Here is a 19,639-nt window from a genome sequence, read left to right on the forward strand (position 1 = left end):
TGGCTGCGAGAGCAGGTCAGAGGCTGGGTATTCTGCAGCGAGTGACTCACCTCCTGACTCCCCAAAGCCTTTCCACCATCTACAAGGCACAAGTCAGGAGTGTGATGGAATACTCTCCACTTGCCTGGATGAGTGCAGCTCCAACAACACTCAAGAAGCTCGACACCATCCAAGATGAAGCAGCCTGCTTGATTGGCACCCCATCCACCACCCTAAACATTCACTCCCTTCACCACCGGCGCACCGTGGCTGCAGTGTGCACCATCCACAGGATGCACTGCAGCAACTCGCCAAGGCTTCTTCGACAGCACCTCCCAAACCCGCGACCTCTACCACCTAGAAGGACAAGGGCAGCAGGCACATGGGAACAACACCACCTGCACGTTCCCCCTCCAAGTCACACACCATCCCGACTTGGAAATATATCGGCCGTTCCTTCATCGTCGCTGGGTCAAAATCCTGGAACTCCCTTCCTAACAGCGCTGTGGGAGAACCGTCACCACACGGACTGCAGCGGTTCAAGAAGGCGGCTCACCACCACCTTCTCAAGGGGCAATTAGGGATGGGCAATAAATGCCGGCCTCGCCAGCGACGCCCACATCCCATGAACGAATAAAAAAAAAGTCCCTGTGAGTGTGACAATACTTGTAGACAGAGTCTCTGGGAGTGTGACAATACTTGTAGAGGGAGTCTCTGGGAGTGTGACAATACTTGTAGAGGGGAGTCCCTATGAGTGTGACAATACTTGTACAGGGAGTCCCTGTGAGTGTGACAATACTTGTAGAGGGAGTCCCTGTAAGTGTGACAATACTTGTAGAGAGTGTCTCTGGGAGTGTGACAATACTTGTAGAGGGGAGTCCCTATGAGTGTGACAATACTTGTACAGGGAGTCCCTGTGAGTGTGACAATACTTGTAGAGGGAGTCCCTGTAAGTGTGACAATACTTGTAGACAGAGTCTCTGGAAGTGTGACAATACTTGTACAGGGAGTCTCTGGGAGTGTGACAATACTTGTAGAGGGGAGTCCCTATGAGTGTGACAATACTTGTAGAGAGAGTCCCTGGGAGTGCGACAATACTTGTAGACAGAGTCTCTGGGAGTGTGACAATACTTGTAGACAGAGTCTCTGGGAGTGTGACAATACTTGTAGAGAGTGTCTCTGGGAGTGTGACAATACTTGTAGAGGGGAGTCCCTATGAGTGTGACAATACTTGTAGAGAGAGTCCCTATGAGTGTGACAATACTTGTAGAGAGAGTCCCTGTGAGTGTGACAATACTTGTACAGGGAGTCCCTGTGAGTGTGACAATACTTGTAGAGGGAGTCTCTGGGAGTGTGACAATACTTGTAGACAGAGTCTCTGGAAGTGTGACAATACTTGTACAGGGAGTCTCTGGGAGTGTGACAATACTTGTAGAGGGGAGTCCCTATGAGTGTGACAATAATTGTAGAGAGAGTCCCTGGGAGTGCGACAATACTTGTAGAGGGAGTCTCTGGGAGTGTGACAATACTTGTAGAGAGTGTCTCTGGGAGTGTGACAATACTTGTAGACAGAGTCTCTGGGAGTGCGACAATACTTGTAGAGGGAGTCTCTGGGAGTGTGACAATACTTGTAGAGGGAGTCTCTGGGAGTGTGACAATACTTGTACAGGGAGTCTCTGGGAGTGTGACAATACTTGTAGAGAGTGTCTCTGGGAGTGTGACAATACTTGTAGACAGAGTCTCTGGGAGTGTGACAATACTTGTAAAGGGAGTCTCTGGGAGTGTGACAATACTTGTAGAGGGAGTCTCTGGGAGTGTGACAATACTTGTAGAGGGGAGTCTCTGGGAGTGTGACAATACTTGTAGACAGAGTCTCTGTGAGTGTGACAATACTTGTAGAGGGAGTCTCTGGGAGTGTGACAATACTTGTAGACAGAGTCTCTGGGAGTGTGACAATACTTGTAGAGGGAGTCTCTGGGAGTGTGACAATACTTGTGGAGAGTGTCTCTGGGAGTGTGACAATACTTGTACAGGGAGTCTCTGGGAGTGTGACAATACTTGTAAAGGGAGTCTCTGGGAGTGTGACAATACTTGTAAATGGAGTCTCTGTGAGTGTGACAATACTTGTAAAGGGAGTCTCTGGGAGTGTGACAATACTTGTGGAGAGTGTCTCTGGGAGTGTGACAATACTTGTAGAGAGTGTCTCTGTGAGTGTGACAATACTTGTAGAGGGAGTCTCTGGGAGTGTGACAATACTTGTAGACAGAGTCTCTGGGAGTGTGACAATACTTGTAGAGAGAGTCTCTGGGAGTGTGACAATACTTGTAGAGGGAGTCTCTGGGAGTGTGACAATACTTGTAGATAGAGTCTCTGGGAGTGTGACAATACTTGTAAAGGGAGTCTCTGGGAGTGTGACAATACTTGTAGAGGGGAGTCTCTGGGAGTGTGACAATACTTGTAGACAGAGTCTCTGGGAGTGTGACAATACTTGTAGAGGGAGTCTCTGGGAGTGTGACAATACTTGTGGAGAGTGTCTCTGGGAGTGTGACAATACTTGTACAGGGAGTCTCTGGGAGTGTGACAATACTTGTAAAGGGAGTCTCTGGGAGTGTGACAATACTTGTAGACAGAGTCTCTGGGAGTGTGACAATACTTGTAAAGGGAGTCTCTGTGAGTGTGACAATACTTGTAAAGGGAGTCTCTGGGAGTGTGACAATACTTGTGGAGAGTGTCTCTGGGAGTGTGACAATACTTGTCGAGAGTGTCTCTGTGAGTGTGACAATACTTGTAGAGGGAGTCTCTGGGAGTGTGACAATACTTGTAGACAGAGTCTCTGGGAGTGTGACAATACTTGTAGAGAGAGTCTCTGGGAGTGTGACAATACTTGTAGAGGGAGTCTCTGGGAGTGTGACAATACTTGTAGAGGGAGTCTCTGGGAGTGTGACAATACTTGTAAAGGGAGTCTCTGGGAGTGTGACAATACTTGTAAAGGGAGTCTCTGGGAGTGTGACAATACTTGTAAAGGGAGTCTCTGGGAGTGTGACAATACTTGTAGAGGGAGTCTCTGGGAGTGTGACAATACTTGTAAAGGGAGTCTCTGGGAGTGTGAGAATACTTGTACAGGGAGTCTCTGGGAGTGTGACAATACTTGTAGACAGAGTCTCTGGGAGTGTGACAATACTTGTAAAGGGAGTCTCTGGGAGTGTGAGAATACTTGTACAGGGAGTCTCTGGGAGTGTGACAATACTTGTAAAGGGAGTCTCTGGGAGTGTGACAATACTTGTAAAGGGAGTCTCTGGGAGTGTGACAATACTTGTAGAGGGAGTCTCTGGGAGTGTGACAATACTTGTAGAGGGAGTCTCTGGGAGTGTGACAATACTTGTAGACAGAGTCTCTGGGAGTGTGACAATACTTGTAGAGGGAGTCTCTGGGAGTGTGACAATACTTGTAGACAGAGTCTCTGGGAGTGTGACAATACTTGTAGAGGGAGTCTCTGGGAGTGTGACAATACTTGTAGACAGAGTGTCTGGGAGTGTGACAATACTTGTAGAGGGAGTCTCTGGGAGTGTGACAATACTTGTAGACAGAGTCTCTGGGAGTGTGACAATACTTGTAAAGGGAGTCTCTGTGAGTGTGACAATACTTGTAAAGGGAGTCTCTGGGAGTGTGACAATACTTGTGGAGAGTGTCTCTGGGAGTGTGACAATACTTGTAGAGAGTGTCTCTGTGAGTGTGACAATACTTGTAGAGGGAGTCTCTGGGAGTGTGACAATACTTGTAGACAGAGTCTCTGGGAGTGTGACAATACTTGTAAAGGGAGTCTCTGTGAGTGTGACAATACTTGTAGAGGGAGTCTCTGGGAGTGTGACAATACTTGTACAGGGAGTCTCTGGGAGTGTGACAATACTTGTAGACAGAGTCTCTGGGAGTGTGACAATACTTGGAGACAGAGTCCCTGGGAGTGTGACAATACTTGTAAAGGGAGTCTCTGGGAGTGTGACAATACTTGTAAAGGGAGTCTCTGGGAGTGTGACAATACTTGTAGACAGAGTCTCTGGGAGTGTGACAATACTTGTGGAGGGAGTCTCTGGGAGTGTGACAATACTTGTAAAGGGAGTCTCTGGGAGTGTGACAATACTTGTAGAGGGAGTCTCTGGGAGTGTGACAATACTTGTAGAGGGAGTCTCTGGGAGTGTGACAATACTTGTACAGGGAGTCTCTGGGAGTGTGACAATACTTGTAGAGGGAGTCTCTGGGAGTGTGACAATACTTGTAGAGGGAGTCTCTGGGAGTGTGACAATACTTGTAGACAGAGTCTCTGGGAGTGTGACAATACTTGTAGAGGGAGTCTCTGGGAGTGTGACAATACTTGTAGACAGAGTCTCTGGGAGTGTGACAATACTTGTAGAGGGAGTCTCTGGGAGTGTGACAATACTTGTAGACAGAGTCTCTGGGAGTGTGACAATACTTGTAGAGGGAGTCTCTGGGAGTGTGACAATACTTGTAGAGGGAGTCTCTGGGAGTGTGACAATACTTGTACAGGGAGTCTCTGGGAGTGTGACAATACTTGTAGAGGGAGTCTCTGGGAGTGTGACAATACTTGTAGAGGGAGTCTCTGGGAGTGTGACAATACTTGTAGACAGAGTCTCTGGGAGTGTGACAATACTTGTAGAGGGAGTCTCTGGGAGTGTGACAATACTTGTAGACAGAGTCTCTGGGAGTGTGACAATACTTGTAGAGGGAGTCTCTGGGAGTGTGACAATACTTGTAGACAGATTCTCTGGGAGTGTGACAATACTTGCAGACAGAGTCTCTGTGAGTGTGACAATACTTGTAGAGGGAGTCTCTGGGAGTGTGACAATACTTGTAGACAGAGTCTCTGGGAGTGTGACAATACTTCTAGAGGGAGTCTCTGGGAGTGTGACAATACTTGTAGACAGAGTCTCTGGGAGTGTGACAATACTTGTAGACAGAGTCTCTGGGAGTGTGACAATACTTGCAGAGGGAGTCTCTGGGAGTGTGACAATACTTGCAGACAGAGTCTCTGGGAGTGTGACAATACTTGTAGAGGGAGTCTCTGGGAGTGTGACAATACTTGCAGACAGAGTCTCTGGGAGTGTGACAATACTTGTACAGGGAGTCTCTGGGAGTGTGACAATACTTGTGGAGAGTGTCTCTGGGAGTGTGACAATACTTGTAGAGAGTGTCTCTGTGAGTGTGACAATACTTGTAGAGGGAGTCTCTGGGAGTGTGACAATACTTGTAGAGGGGAGTCCCTATGAGTGTGACAATACTTGTGGACAGGAGTCCCTGGGAGTGCGACAATACTTGTCGAGGGGAGTCCCTTTGAGTGTGACAATACTTGTAGAGGGTTGTCCCCAGGATAGCTCAACATTTGCAGGGGTTTCCCACACAGCAAAGTTTGGCGTAAAGTTTATCTGGACTCTGAATGCAGCGAGCCCTTGGCCCAAGTCTTAGACCCTGTGCTGAGCAGCGTAATATCCACTGTTTATAAAGATGCGTGCGATGCCGGCAGGTGATAAAGCCCTTACCTTTCTATAATGTACCTTTGCTTCTAACGCCCCTACCTTTCTGTAATGTACCTTTGCTTCTAACGCCCCTACCTTTCTGTAATGTACCTTTGCTTCTAACGCCCCTACCTTTCTGTGTGTTGATGCAGTCGGATCGCTTCGCCTCTTTCTTGCCTTGTTGTTCAATTTACAGTAAGCGAAGTGAGGTTTGCAGTAAAACTTTCCTGGGTGAACAAGAGGTCAGGTTAAGTCACGCTAAAATCACAAATTAAAGTGCAGCATGTTCCAGCACAGAATGACTGGAGGCTTTTTGTAGGGTTCAGTTGGAGGACCTGCAGGAGAAGGTTCAAAAATCATATCTTTGAGCCCAAACCCAATGCCTTTGACTGAAGGGCAATTCCTGTTTCTGTTTGGATGGAGAGATTTGCTTGCTTTCCTCCTGTGAATTTTGTAGCCATTCAGCCCCTCGAGCCTGTTCTGCCATTTAACTGCCTTTGCTCCAAATCCCTTGATGTCCCCACCCAATAAAAAATGTCATCGATCTCAGTCTTGAAAGCTTCGATTGTCCCCCAGACGTAACAGTTTATTGGGGGGGGGGAGAGAGTTCCAGATTCCCACTCCCCTTTGCGTGACGAAATGCTTCCGGACGTCACCCCTGAACGGCCGAGCTCATAATTTTAAGATTATGCCTCCTTGCTCTGGACTCCCCCCACTCGAGGAAATAGTTTCTCTGCATCGTCGTCCCTCGCCAATCCCTTTAAAAGGCAATGGGATTAGAGTAGGTAGTTCCGGTGTGGAACGATGGGCTGAATGGCCTCTTTCTGTGCTGAAATTCCTGGGATAAGATTGGATGAGTCGTTCGCTCGTTGGGACCATCAGGATGGGCTGGAGGAGTTGTACAGGGAGTGACCAGAGAGAAAGTCACCTGATCGCTAAGGCACGGGAGTCCGATACCACATGCAGTAGACATCTCAGCAATTGCTGGTTACTGGTCCCATTGGACGTACTGGCTCTTGGTTGTTTTCCAGGTTCAGCTAACACCCTCTGCAGGGAATGTTTTGTCCAAGTGGTAACACCATGCATGAATAGTGTTCTAATCCGAGAACACATTCTATCTGCTCCTCTGGGACGTGTATTCCTAATGAGATACAGTTCAGTTATACACTTGACATTTGTGTTATTGGCAAAAGAACCAGAGGGCAGATGAGGAGAATTTTTTTTCAACGCAGCGAGTTGTTATGATCTGGAATGCGTTGCCTGAAAGGGCGGTGGAAGCAGATTCAATAATAACTTTCAAAAGGGAATCGGATAAATACTTGAAAAGGAAAAATTTGCAGGACTACGGGGAACGAGCAGGGGGGAGTGGGACTAATTGGATAGCTCTCTCAACGAGTCGGCACAGTCTCGATGGGCCGAACGGCCCCCTTCTGTGCTGTAAGATTCTATAGCAGGACAGAACACCAGTGGAGATTGAAGCACTGAAGGGGACATTCATAAGAACATAAGAAATAGGAGCAGGAGTAGGCCAATCGGCCCCTCGAGCCTGCTCCACCATTCAATAAGATCATGGCTGATCTGATCCTAACCTCAAATCTAAATTCATGTCCAATTTCCTGCCCGCTCCCCGTAACCCCTAATTCCCTTTACTTCCAGGAAACTGTCTATTTCTGTTTTAAATTTATTTAACGATGTAGCTTCCACAGCTTCCTGGGGCAGCAAATTCCACAGACCTACTACCCTCTGAGTGAAGAAGTTTCTCCTCATCTCAGTTTTGAAAGAGCAGCCCCTTATTCTAAGATGATGCCCCCTAGTTCTAGTTTCACCCATCCTTGGGAACATCCTTACCGCATCCACCCGATCAAGCCCCTTCACAATCTTATATGTTTCAATAAGATCGCCTCTCATTCTTCTGAACTCCAATGAGTAGAGTCCCAATCTACTCAACCTCTCCTCATATGTCCGCCCCCTCATCCCCGGGATTAACCGAGTGAACCTTCTTTGTACTGCCTCGAGAGCAAGCATGTCTTTTCTTAAGTATTCCTATTTATCCCTTTACTTTTCAGCAACGTGAACAGGCCTCACCTCTCACCGGGGGGTCGCTAACTCTGGTTGGGACGTATCCCCGGAGGCATCGTCACATGACCCTCCCGCCTCCAACCGCCCCGCCCCCCACACTCCTGCCATTGGTCGCCCAACGCAACCACCCTCACCTTACCATGGCCAATCGGAAAGTGATCAGAAGCTTCATTGGCCGGTTGGATGATTCCTGACTGCCGGTCAAACTTTCCCCTATATATTTTTATAACTACTAAACGGAAACGTTCAAAGGAATGAGATGAGGAGGAATTTCTTCACCCGGAGGGTTGTGAATCTTTGGAATTCTCTACCCCAGAGGGCTGTGGATGCTCAGTCGTTGAGTACATTCAAGGCTGAGGTAGATAGATTTTTGGAGTCTCGGGGAATCATATGGGGGTTGGGCAGGAAAGTGGAGTTGAGGTCGAAGATCAGCCATGATCTTATTGAGGGGCCGAATGGCCTACTCCTGCTCCTATTTCTTATATTCTTAAAGAAAATTTTAAAACATTTTTTTTTTTAGTGCCCTTACAATTTTTTCCTTGGTTTTTTTTTTTGCTGGCAGCAGTGTCCTGGACCGTTAATCTTTAATTCATGTAAGACTCCAGGACAATCCTGGAGGGTTGGCAACCTATGGGGCAACTCCAGTATGATGCCGAATGTGGGCATCCTGTGCCAGTCTTGCGGGTGGTGAATGAGACCAGCCACTGCCAACACTGCTGTTTAATGAACTTTCCTGTTTCCTGCTTGACCTCTAAGACTGACTGACCCTGATGCCAATCTGAGGGATTCCCTTTGGAGCCAATTCATGAACTGCCAGAACCTCAGCAAGTCCCGAATGAGTGAAGGCCCTCCGAGGGTTTGGGGTTAAGATGGCTGAGTGTCGTGAACAGGTGCAGAAAATAATCAAGGCGGCTAATGGAATGCTGGCCTTTATATCTCGAGGACTGGAGTACAAGGGGGCAGAAGTTATGCTGCAGCTATACAAAACCCTGGTTAGACCGCACCTGGAGTACTGTGAGCAGTTCTGGGCACCGCACCTTCGGAAGGACATATTGGCCTTGGAGGGAGTGCAGCGTAGGTTTACTAGAATGATACCCGGACTTCAAGGGTTAAGTTACGAGGAGAGATTACACAAATTGGGGTTGTATTCTCTGGAGTTTCGAAGGTTAAGGGGTGATCTGATCGAAGTTTATAAGATATTAAGGGGAACGGATAGGGTGGATAGAGAGAAACTATTTCCGCTGGTTGGGGATTCTAGGAGTCGGGGGCACAGTCTAAAAATTAGAGCCAGACCTTTCAGGAGCGAGATTAGAAAACATTTCTCCACACAAAGGGTGGTAGAAGTTTGGAACTCTCTTCCGCAAACGGCAATTGATACCAGCTCAATTGCTAAATTTAAATCTGAGATAGATAGCTTTTTGGCAACCAAAGGTATTAAGGGATATGGGCCAAAGGCAGGTATATGGAGTTAGATCACAGATCAGCCCATGATCTTATCAAATGGCGGAGCAGGCACGAGGGGCTGAATGGCCTACTCCTGTTCCTCTGACTTCAGGGGTGGGAGAGGAATTTTTCATTCCCCTCTTTCCCCCCCTCCCCTCGCCCCGCCAATTGGCCTGGGTTTGGAGCTAATTTTATCTCCCAGGAGATCACATGGTTGGGAAGGGGAGCGTCTGTACCATAATTCATCACAATTGCGTGGGACAGGCTGGACGGGCCAGTGGGTCTTTTCCTGCCGTTGGTATGGGGAATCTTGAGGACAAGGATTTTATTGTGACCCGTGCAATGAGACCCACACTTGTTGGAGCAGAAGGGACTGCATCTGTGCTGCATCCAACTATGAATCAGATCATCCCCCTTCATCTTCTGCACTCAAGGGAATACAAGCCGAGTCCACGCGACCAGTCCTCGTGAATGCAACCCATTTAACCCTACGAGTGCTGGCGGTTTGTGATTACCTTCGTCCACACTGAAGGCGTAGGCTCCGAGCCGCAGTGTGGTGCTGCAGAACTCGCACTTGAAGCATTCGCGGTGAAAGAATTTACCGTCCGCGCTCAGCCGCTCCATGACGTAGACTCGCTTTTTGCAGAAGTAGCAGATGTCACTGCCCCCCAGGTTCTGGGGGAACTCCTTCCGCAGGGACCCCTAAAAAAAAAGACAAAAAAAAATAAATAAATCATCCAAGAGCATTCCAAACAATGCCTCAGCGATTTGCTGTTTGTAGCATTTCGCCTATTGCCTGGCCTGTCACAAACTCCGCCACCAATTTACTGCACAGCAAGATCCCACATGCAGCAGCAAGATGGGCAGCCTCGGTTCATCTGCATTGCGATGGTGTTGGTCGAGGGTGGAATGTTGAGCACGGGCTCGATGGGCCAAATGGCCTCCCCCCCCCCCTCCTGTGCTGTAACCACTCTATGATTCTATGTTGACCAGGACACCAGGAGAACCCCCTGCTGTTCTTTGAGTCGTGCCGCGGGGATCTTCTCCGTTCCGCCTGAACGGTTAACTCCGTCTCTCTCCCGCTCCGTTCCCTCGCCTCTGCACAAAGATCCCCGAGTCCTCTCCCACATCCGTTGGACAGGCAGACGGGGACTCGGTTTAAGGTCTCATCCGATAGACGGCACCTCCGGCAGTGCAGCACTCCCTCAGTACTGCACTGGGAGTGTCGGCCTGGATTATTTTTTTTTTATTTATTCGTTCACGGGATGTGGGCGTCGCTGGCGAGGCCGGCATTTATTGCCCATCCCTAATTGCCCCTTGAGAAGGTGGTGGTGAGCCGCCTTCTTGAACCGCTGCAGTCCGTGTGGTGACGGTTCTCCCACAGTGCTGTTAGGAAGGGAGTTCCAGGATTTTGACCCAGCGACGATGAAGGAACGGCCAATATATTTCCAACGGTGTGTGACTTGGAGGGGAACGTGCAAGTGGTGTTGTTCCCATGCGCCTGCTGCCCTTGTCCTTCTAGGTGGTAGAGGTCGCGGGTTTGGGAGGTGCTGTCGAAGAAGCCTGTGGATGGTACTCGAACCCACGACCTTCTGACTCAGAGGTGACAGTGCGACTCACCGAGCCAAGCTGACACTATTAAATAATATTTGGGTAGAAACCATTGTTGACAATGTTACTGTACAAAAGCCCAAAGCTCTCGTTAAAAGTTCCTCCATCCATTATTTATATGGAATTGTTGTTTCAAGAGTCTCATGTCTGTTGGGATAAATTTGGTGAATATTGGAACAATAATGTCACTGACAGTAAGTTATGCTATTAGATTAATATCATCGACAGCTCTCCCAATTTTGGCACAAGTCCCCAGATGTTAGCGAGGAGGAACTTGCAGGGTCGACTGGGCTTGGTTTGCCTTTGTGTCCGGTGCCTCGTGGTCCGTCCGGTTCGATTCTTAAGATGAGTTTTTTTTAAGCGAGATTTTACAACCGAGTGGCTTGCAAGGCCATTTCAGAATCAACCACATTGCTGTTGGTCTGGAGTCACATATAGGCCCAGACCGGGTAAGGACGGCAGGTTTCCTTCCCTTCCGGGGATTAGTGAACCAGATGGGTTTTTACGACAATCTGGTAGTTTCATGGCCGCCATTACGGATTCCAGTTTTTCAAATTCCAGATTTTATTTAATTAATTGAATTTAAATTCCCCAGCTGCTGTGGTGGGATTTGAACTCATGACTCTGGATAACTGGTCCAGTAACATAACCACTATGCTACCGTACCCTATTAGATTAATATCACTGACAGTAATTTGTACGATTATTAATATCGTGGAGAGTAGTTTGGATTAGGTATAATTATACAAAGCATTCAACTTATTTTAGAAGCATCTTTCACAGCAATTTTCAGGATCAACCTTACACAATCCAATCCGGAATGGTCACAAATAAAAGCAGTCATCTCCTTTGTGACCTGAAATCTGACCACAATTACACAAACATGCTCCGAATGCCAAACGGGTAGTTAGCCATGTCTAACCACACCTAGTTCAAAGCTTACCAGGTCAGGCAAGATTCCCACTGCTTTGGGCCTGTGATCAGTCTGGTAAAGGGTGACCAGGATTTCTGCCATTGCACCGATCACAGTCGATACTTTCCCCACAGTCATCTAACGTCAGAGAGACAGAGAGAGACACAGAGAGACAGAGAGAGACACAGAGAGAGAGACACACAGAGAGAGAGAGAGAGAGATCAGGGAAAGGTAAATAAAGTGAGGGTAGCTTACCCGGACGATAAGGAGCAGAGGGTCAACGTTAATCAAGACTACACTTTACCTCAGGTTGGGGGTCCCTGAGTTTCACATCACACAGCACGACAAGGAGAGAACCCAACGGGACATTTGCAACTTCTCAAAAAAGCAAAATATGCAGCCGGACGTGCAAAGAGAGACAAGTGGTAGACTTTCCTTATGAGAGCTTCTCACCAGCTTTCGCCCACTCCGCTCCTAAAGACCTTGACTCCTTCCTGGGGCACAGGGTCCCACCCGTGCCCAGAGCCCTGCAGTGGCTCGCATAAGAGACCATCGCTCATTCTTCAAAAGGGGTCCCTTGATTGGGGCGAAGATTGCGTCTTTTAAAAGGTAAGTGATTTCACAGTTGACGTAAGCATGGTCCATGTGATCTCCTGGACAGGTCTCGATCGGCTGGGGAAGGTGGCGGGGGGGGGAAAAAAAAAAGAGGAATTTTCCAGATTTTCTTTCCCCCCCCACTATTGGCCCTGGATTTTTCTCTGGTTTTTTTTTCCTCTCCCAGGAGATTACCTCAGGGATGGAGGGAGGGAGGATTTAGTCACGATGGTCTGGCCATCATGGTGTGAAGGGGCAGGATGGAAGGACCAGATAGTCTTTTCCTGCCTGTCAATTTCGCACGTCCATATTCAGCGAATGTCTTGCAGGTTATTTGACTGGGTGGGGCGGAGGGGGGAAATCAGGTGAGAGGAGGAGGCGGGGGGGAGGGGTTCATCACCGAATATGGGAGTCCAACTCCGTCTCGCTCAATATCCAATTAGCGGGTGGCGACAGGAGCAGGAGCACTGACCCACTGCCCTCTCCTTCCCCGTCTTTCAGACCAATGGCGTCACTGCCCTGGTCGGGATTCGCCAACTCAGCCCCAACTCAGGGGAGAGGCGGTCGAGCCGGTCGCCGGCGGCCTCCCCGAGCCGGTCGCCGGGGGGGCATGACAGTCACCGAGCCATTGGGGCAGCAAGTGTCACAGGCTTGAAATTGACAAGCAACCGACAGCACAAATTACACAGGAGGATCCCAGGAGTTATTGGAAGGGGTACGTGCAAAGAGAAAGGGAGGTGGCAAGAGGGGAACGGGAAACGCAAGGTTGTTTCACTCGTGATGCGATATTCGTAGCAAGAAGCAGATTAGTAGCACCCCCCATGTTTCTACACTGCTCACTCTGCCAAGGCAACCTCAGTGAAAATCTGCATTTGTTCTTGTCCCCTTCCCCCATGATGAATCTCCTGGGATGAGAGGGTTGTCCTATGAGGAGAGATTGAGTAGAATGGGCCGATACTCTCTGGAGTTTAGAAGAGTGAGAGGTGATCTCATTGAAACATACAAGATTCTGAGGGGGCTCGACAGGGTAGATGCTGAGAGGTTGTTTCCCCTGGCTGGAGAGGCCTAGAACTAGGGGGCATGGTCTCAGGATAAGGGGTCGGCCAATTAAGACTGAGATGAGGAGGAATTTCTTCACTCAGAGGGTTGTGAATCTTTGGAATTCTCTACCCCAGAGGGCCGTGGATGCTCAGTCGTTGAGTACATTCAAGCCTGAGATAGATAGATTTTTGGACTCTAGGGGAATCAGGGGATCGGGCGGGAAAGTGGAGTTGAAGATCAGCCATGATCTTATTGAACGGCGGAGCAGGCTCGAGGGGGCCGTATGGCCTACTCCTGCTCCTATTTCTTATGAGCACAGTTCAAAAAGTCTTCTGGAGTATCTAAAGTGACCATTCTTCATGGGAGATCATCCATGGCAAACATTGGCAGGCGACTCAACAATGTCAGACATCGCAACTGAGCTCAATTCTGTCCTCACTCCTGCGTGCCCCTCGCCCCATTCCAGCGGAAGTCACCTGGGAATAATCAGGAGTGTTTGACATTCCTCTCCTTGCTCCAGAGACAGTGAGGCCAATATTCCCTGGATTTTAGAAGGTTAAGGGGTGATCTGATCGAAGTTTATAAGATATTAAGGGGAACGGATAGGGTGGATAGAGAGAAACTATTTCCGCTGGTTGGGGATTCTAGGAGTAGGGGGCACAGTCTAAAAATTAGAGCCAGGACTTCCAGGAGTGAAGTTTGGAAACATTTCTACACGCAAAGGGTGGTAGAAGTTTGGAACTCTCTTCCGCAAACGGCAATTGATACCGGCTCAATTGCTAAATTTAAATCTGAGATTGATAGATTTTTGTTAACCAAAGGTATTAAGGGATATGGGCCAAAGGCAGGTATATGGAGTTAGATCACAGATCAGCCATGATCGCATCAAATGGCGGAACAGGCTCGAGGGGCGAAACGGCCTCCCCCTGTTCCTATGTATTCCCTCCACTCGCACCCCCTGTTCGAGAGCAGCTAACTCAATAATAGACCAGAAACCAAACCCGGACCATCCTGATCTGTACGTCTCATGATCCTCACTATGAAGTACATTTAGCAACTGGGGAGCTCTGGGCACCAAACATCAGTAAGAAGTTTCAGTTGGTTTACTGCATAACTATTTTCAGCTTGCATTAGTCACTTTAGAAGCAAAGAAAAATAAATTCCACCCATTTCCAACCCATCAAACCAATTATTCCAGTTTAGCAGCCAATTAATTGTTTCGAAACTGGCTTCTAAGCATTAATTAACCAGAATGACCCATCTGACTGAGTGTTAATGTCTTCAGGCACGCACTTGTTATGTAGGTCACACAGTACATAAGAACATAAGAAATAGGAGCAGGAGTAGGCCAATCGGCCCCTCGAGCCTGCTCCGCCATTCAATAAGATCATGGCTGATCTGATCCGAACCTCAAATCTAAATTCATGTCCAATTTCCTGCCCGCTCCCCGTAACCCCTAATTCCCTTTACTTCTGGGAAACTGTCGATTTCTGTTTTAAATTTATTTAATGATGTAGCTTCCACAGCTTCCTGGAGCAGCAAATTCCACAGACCTACTACCCTCTGAGTGAAGAAGTTTCTCCTCATCTCAGTTTTGAAAGAGCAGCCCCTTATTCTAAGATTATGCCCCCTCGTTCTAGTTTCACCCATCCTTGGGAACATCCTTACCGCATCCACCCGATCAAGCCCCTTCACAATCTTATATGTATCAATAAGATCGCCTCTCATTCTTCTGAACTCCAATGAGTAGAGTCCCAATCTACTCAACCTCTCCTCATATGTCCGCCCCCTCATCCCCGGGATTAGCCGAGTGAACCTTCTTTGTACTGCCTCGAGAGCAAGTATGTCTTTTCTTAAGTATGGAGACCAAAACTGTATGCAGTATTCCAGGTGCGGTCTCACCAATACCTTATATAACTGCAGCAATACCTCCCTGTTTTTATATTCTATCCCCCTAGTAATAAAAGCCAACATTCCGTTGGCCTTCTTGATCACCTGCTGCACCTGCATACTAACTTTTTGATTTTCTTGCACTAGGACCCCCAGATCCCTTTGTACTGCAGTACTTTCCAGTTTCTCGCCATTAAGATAACAACTTGCTCTCTGATTTTTCCTGCCAAAGTGCATAACCTCACATTTTCCAATATTGTATTGCATCTGCCAAATCTCCGCCCACTCACCCAGCCTGTCTATATCCCCTTGTCGTTTTTTTATGTCCTCCTCACTCTCTACTTTCCCTCCCATCTTTGTATCATCTGCACTCATCGGCCAAGGCCCTCCAGTTTTGACTTTCTATCTTATCATAGAATCATAGAAGTTACAACATGGAAACAGGCCCTTCGGCCCAACATGTCCATGTCACTAAGCTAGTCCCAATTGCCTGCACTTGGCCCATATCCCTCTATACCCATCTTACCCATGTAACTGTCCAAATGCTTTTTAAAAGGCAAAATTGTACCCGCCTCTACTACTGCCTCTGGCAGCTCGTTCCAGACACTCACCACCCTTTGAGTGAAAAAATTGCCCCTCTGGACCCTTTTGTATCTCTCCCCTCTCACCTTAAATCTATGCCCCCTCGTTATAGACTCCCCTACCTTTGGGAAAAGATTTTGACTGTCGACCTTATCTATGCCCCTCATTATTTTATAGACTTCTATAAGATCATCCCTAAACCTCCTACTCTCCAGGGAAAAAAGTCTCAGCCTATCCAACCTCTCCCTATAAGTCAAACCATCAAGTCCCGGTAGCATCCTAGTAAATCTTGACCACATAAGCCAGGCTGACGTTTCAGTGCATCACTGAGGGAGTGCTGCATTGTCGGAGGTGCTTTCAGTCGACGAGATTTTAAAAACGTAAGCCCCATCAATCTGTTTAAACAAATCCCATGGCACCATTCGAAGAAGAGCAGTAAAGTCCTCCCAATGTCACGGCCAACATGCCTCCTTTGATCAGCACCACCAAGAACAGGTGATCTGGTCGTTCCTCACCTTGCTGCTTATGGGATCTTTCTGTGCACAAGATGGCTGCCACATTCGCCAACGTAATGGTGACTTCATGAAATGCCGGACTGATGGGAAGTGTTTTGGGAAATTACTGATTTGAGGCGCCGTCACAAGTGCAGGTCTTTCCGGTTCTTTCCATATGAAGGCCTCTTAAAAAGGATTTGGTTTGCACGATGCCTTGACTTTGGTTCCCATAATCCCTGGGCTATTGTCCAACTATGCAAAATGGAGCTTCTGTTAAACCCTTGCGCCAGACGCTCCCTGCGGGTGGAGGCCAGTTGACATCCATCAGGATCCTCATGTCCAGTGGTTCCCTCCCCTCATCTTATGTGTTGTAGGAGCCCAGAAAACCCTTCCCCACTCCCCATCGGCCGGTATAAAGATGTTTACGGCCCTGGAAGGAGTGTTCGTGTCGCGGCCTGACAGACTGTTAATCAGCCTGCGAATCCTCCCGCTGCTTCACACTTTTCTCCGAGGGAAGGGAGAGAAGGAGGCATATGACATGCATAGGCAGCTGGGATCAAGTGGATCCCTTGAAGAGTATAGAGATTGCCGGAGTAGAGTTAAGAGAGAAATCAGGAGGGCAAAAAGGGGATATGAGATTGCTTTGGCAGATCAGGCAAAGGTGAATCCAAAGAGCTTCTACAAATACATAAAGGGCAAAAGGGTAACTAGGGAGAGAGTAGGGCCTCTTAAGGATCAACAAGGTCATCTATGTGCGGAACCACAAGAAATGGGTGAGATCCTGAATGAATATTTCACATCGGTATTTACCGGAAAGGTGCAGATTTTCCAGAGTTGTTTTAGAAACACTCTGGGGCGAGCGAGCGAGGAGTACGCAAACAAATCTGCGTTGGAAAGCTGGGCGGGTGGGACTGCGAACCCCGCTGCCGAGAGCTTTTATGGAGTGCAAACCTGAGGAATCTCAGGAAGGGTCGATTTTATTCATTCTGGGGGACGTGGGCGTCGCTGGCAAGGCCGGCATTTATTGCCCATCGCCGGGTTGCCCCCGAGGAGGTGGCGATGGGCCAACCTGAGGGGCTCGCTGGGCCGCTTCAGGGGGCAGTTAAGAGTCAACCACATTGGTGTGGGGGACTGGAGTCACATATGGGCCCCAGACCCGGTAAAGGACGGCAGGTTTCCTTCCCAAAAGGGACATTGGCGAACCTGTCCAACAGCTTCACGGTCACTTTTACCGAAAACAGCTTTTTGTTTCCGGAATTAAAATTTTGAAACGATATTCAAATTCTCAAACTGCCTGTGATGGGATTTGAACTCGTGTTTCTGGATTATTACAGGTGCAGGGGAGGCTGGTGGTGTACGAGAGGGGGTGGGGTCACAGAGTTCTGATGTTTTGTTTGCTGAAAACTCACTGAACGCCTCAACAGCCCAGTGTCACTTCGGAAAGGGATGGGCTTCAATTTAAATCAATAAAAAAGAACGGCCTTTCAGTCTACAATTCCACTCGAACCAATCCCGGTCCAGAATCTGACAGGCGGTGACGCCAATGACGAGTGACTCACCTCCTGACTCCCCAAAGCCTTTCCACCATCTACAAGGCACAAGTCAGGAGTGTGATGGAATACTCTCCACAGATCAAGGCAGCATTTGACCGAGTGTGGCACCAAGGAGCCCCAGTAAAATTGAAGTCAATGGGAATCAGGGGGAAAACTCTCCAGTGGCTGGAGTCATACCTCGCACAAAGGAAGATGGTAGTGGTTGTTGGAGGCCAATCATCTCAGCCCCAGGACGTTGCTGCAGGAGTTCCTCAGGGCAGTGTCCGAGGCCCAACCATTTTCAGCTGCTTCATCAATGACCTTCCCTCCATCATAAGGTCAGAAATGGGGATGTTCACTGATGATTGCACAGTGTTCAGTTCCATTTGCAATCCCTCAAATAATGAAGCAGTCCCAGCCCGCATGTAGCAAGACCTGGACAACATCCAGGCTTGGGCTGATAAGTGGCAAGTAACATTCGTGCCAGACAAGTGCCAGGCAATGACCATCTCCAACAAGAGAGAGTCTAACGACCTCCCCTTGACATTCAACGGCATTACCATCGCTGAATCCCCCACCATCAACATTCTGAGGGTCACCATTGACCAGAAACTTAACTGGACCAGCCATATAAATACTGTGGCTACAAGAGCAGGTCAGAGGCTGGGTATCCTGCAGCGAGTGACTCACCTCCTGACTCCCCAAAGCCTTTCCACCATCTACAAGGCACAAGTCAGGAGTGTGATGGAATACTCTCCACTTGCCTGGACGAGTGCAGCTCCAACAACACTCAAGAAGCTCGACACCATCCAGGACAAAGCAGCCCGCTTGATTGGCACCCCATCCACCACCCTAAACATTCACTCCCTTCACCACCGGCGCACTGTGGCTGCAGTGTGTACCATCCACAGGATGCACTGCAGCAACTCGCCAAGGCTTCTTCGACAGCACCTCCCAAACCCGCGACCTCTACCACCTAGAAGGACAAGGGCAGCAGGCACATGGGAACAACACCACCTGCACGTTCCCCCTCCAAGTCACACACCACCCCGACTTGGAAATATATCGGCCGTTCCTTCATCGTCGCTGGCTCAAAATCCTGGAACTCCCTTCCTAACAGCGCTGTGGGAGAACCTTCACCACACGGACTGCAGCGGTTCAAGAAGGCGGCTCACCACCACCTTCTCAAGGGGCAATTAGGGATGGGCAATAAATGCCGGCCTCGCCAGCGACGCCCACATCCCATGAACGAATATAAAAAATAGTGGTTCTGGAAGACTGGCTTTTCGTGTGCTGGTTCCTGGTACTTTCACGAATAAATCCGAGTGATAAACCTAGGAGATGCATTAATACCGTGTTACATAGAAACATAGAAAATCGGAGCAAGAGCAGGCCATTTTCTATGTTTCTATGTGTTAGTGCCAATTTTAATGCCAATGGCCTTTGACAAGCTCAGGAGGTTTACTTTGGTGTTCCCACTGAATGTGTAAGACGCCCGTGTCATCAAGTCACCTACGGTCTGGTCGTTGGTTAGACGGAAGGTTCCAGCAGACTGGAGGGTTTATTTGCCCTCAGGATGTGGGTGACGCTGGCATTGGCTACATTTATCGCCCGCTCCCCTGTGGCCCTGAGAAGGCGGTGGTGGGCCGTCTGCTTAAACCACAGCGGTCCGATGGAGTCAGGTTGGGAATTCCAGGACATTCAACCGACGTCACTAAAACAGACGTTTATCACATTGCTGTTTGTGGGATCTTGCTGTGCGCAAATTGTCTGCCGGGGTTTCAAACAGTGACTGCACTTCAGAAGTACTTCATTGGCTGGCAAGCGGCCTGCGGCATCCTGAGGCACTGTAAAAATGCAAGTTCGTTCTTTCCATGCATTGGCACGGTGACGATGAAGGAACGCAGGAGGCATCCGAGTCAGGAGGGTGTGCGGGCGGCTTGGAGGGGAAAA

General features: G+C 48.7%; 1 protein-coding gene across 1 annotated transcript in view; it reads right to left on the minus strand.

The window, feature by feature from the left end:
* LOC137327792 (F-actin-monooxygenase MICAL2-like) overlaps nucleotides 1–19,639 on the minus strand; it is a 205,017-nt gene that overhangs the window by 96,078 nt on the left and 89,300 nt on the right. Inside the window, exons 15-17 of the mRNA XM_067993598.1 lie at nucleotides 11,584–11,691; nucleotides 9,545–9,731; nucleotides 5,640–5,734 (exon numbers count right to left, since the gene is read on the minus strand). Of these exons, the coding sequence (XP_067849699.1) occupies nucleotides 5,640–5,734; nucleotides 9,545–9,731; nucleotides 11,584–11,691 (390 nt within the window). The remainder of the gene's footprint in view (nucleotides 1–5,639; nucleotides 5,735–9,544; nucleotides 9,732–11,583; nucleotides 11,692–19,639) is intronic.

The sequence above is a fragment of the Heptranchias perlo genome, chromosome 12, assembly GCF_035084215.1.
Source record: "Heptranchias perlo isolate sHepPer1 chromosome 12, sHepPer1.hap1, whole genome shotgun sequence".
NCBI classification, from domain to species: domain Eukaryota; kingdom Metazoa; phylum Chordata; class Chondrichthyes; order Hexanchiformes; family Hexanchidae; genus Heptranchias; species Heptranchias perlo.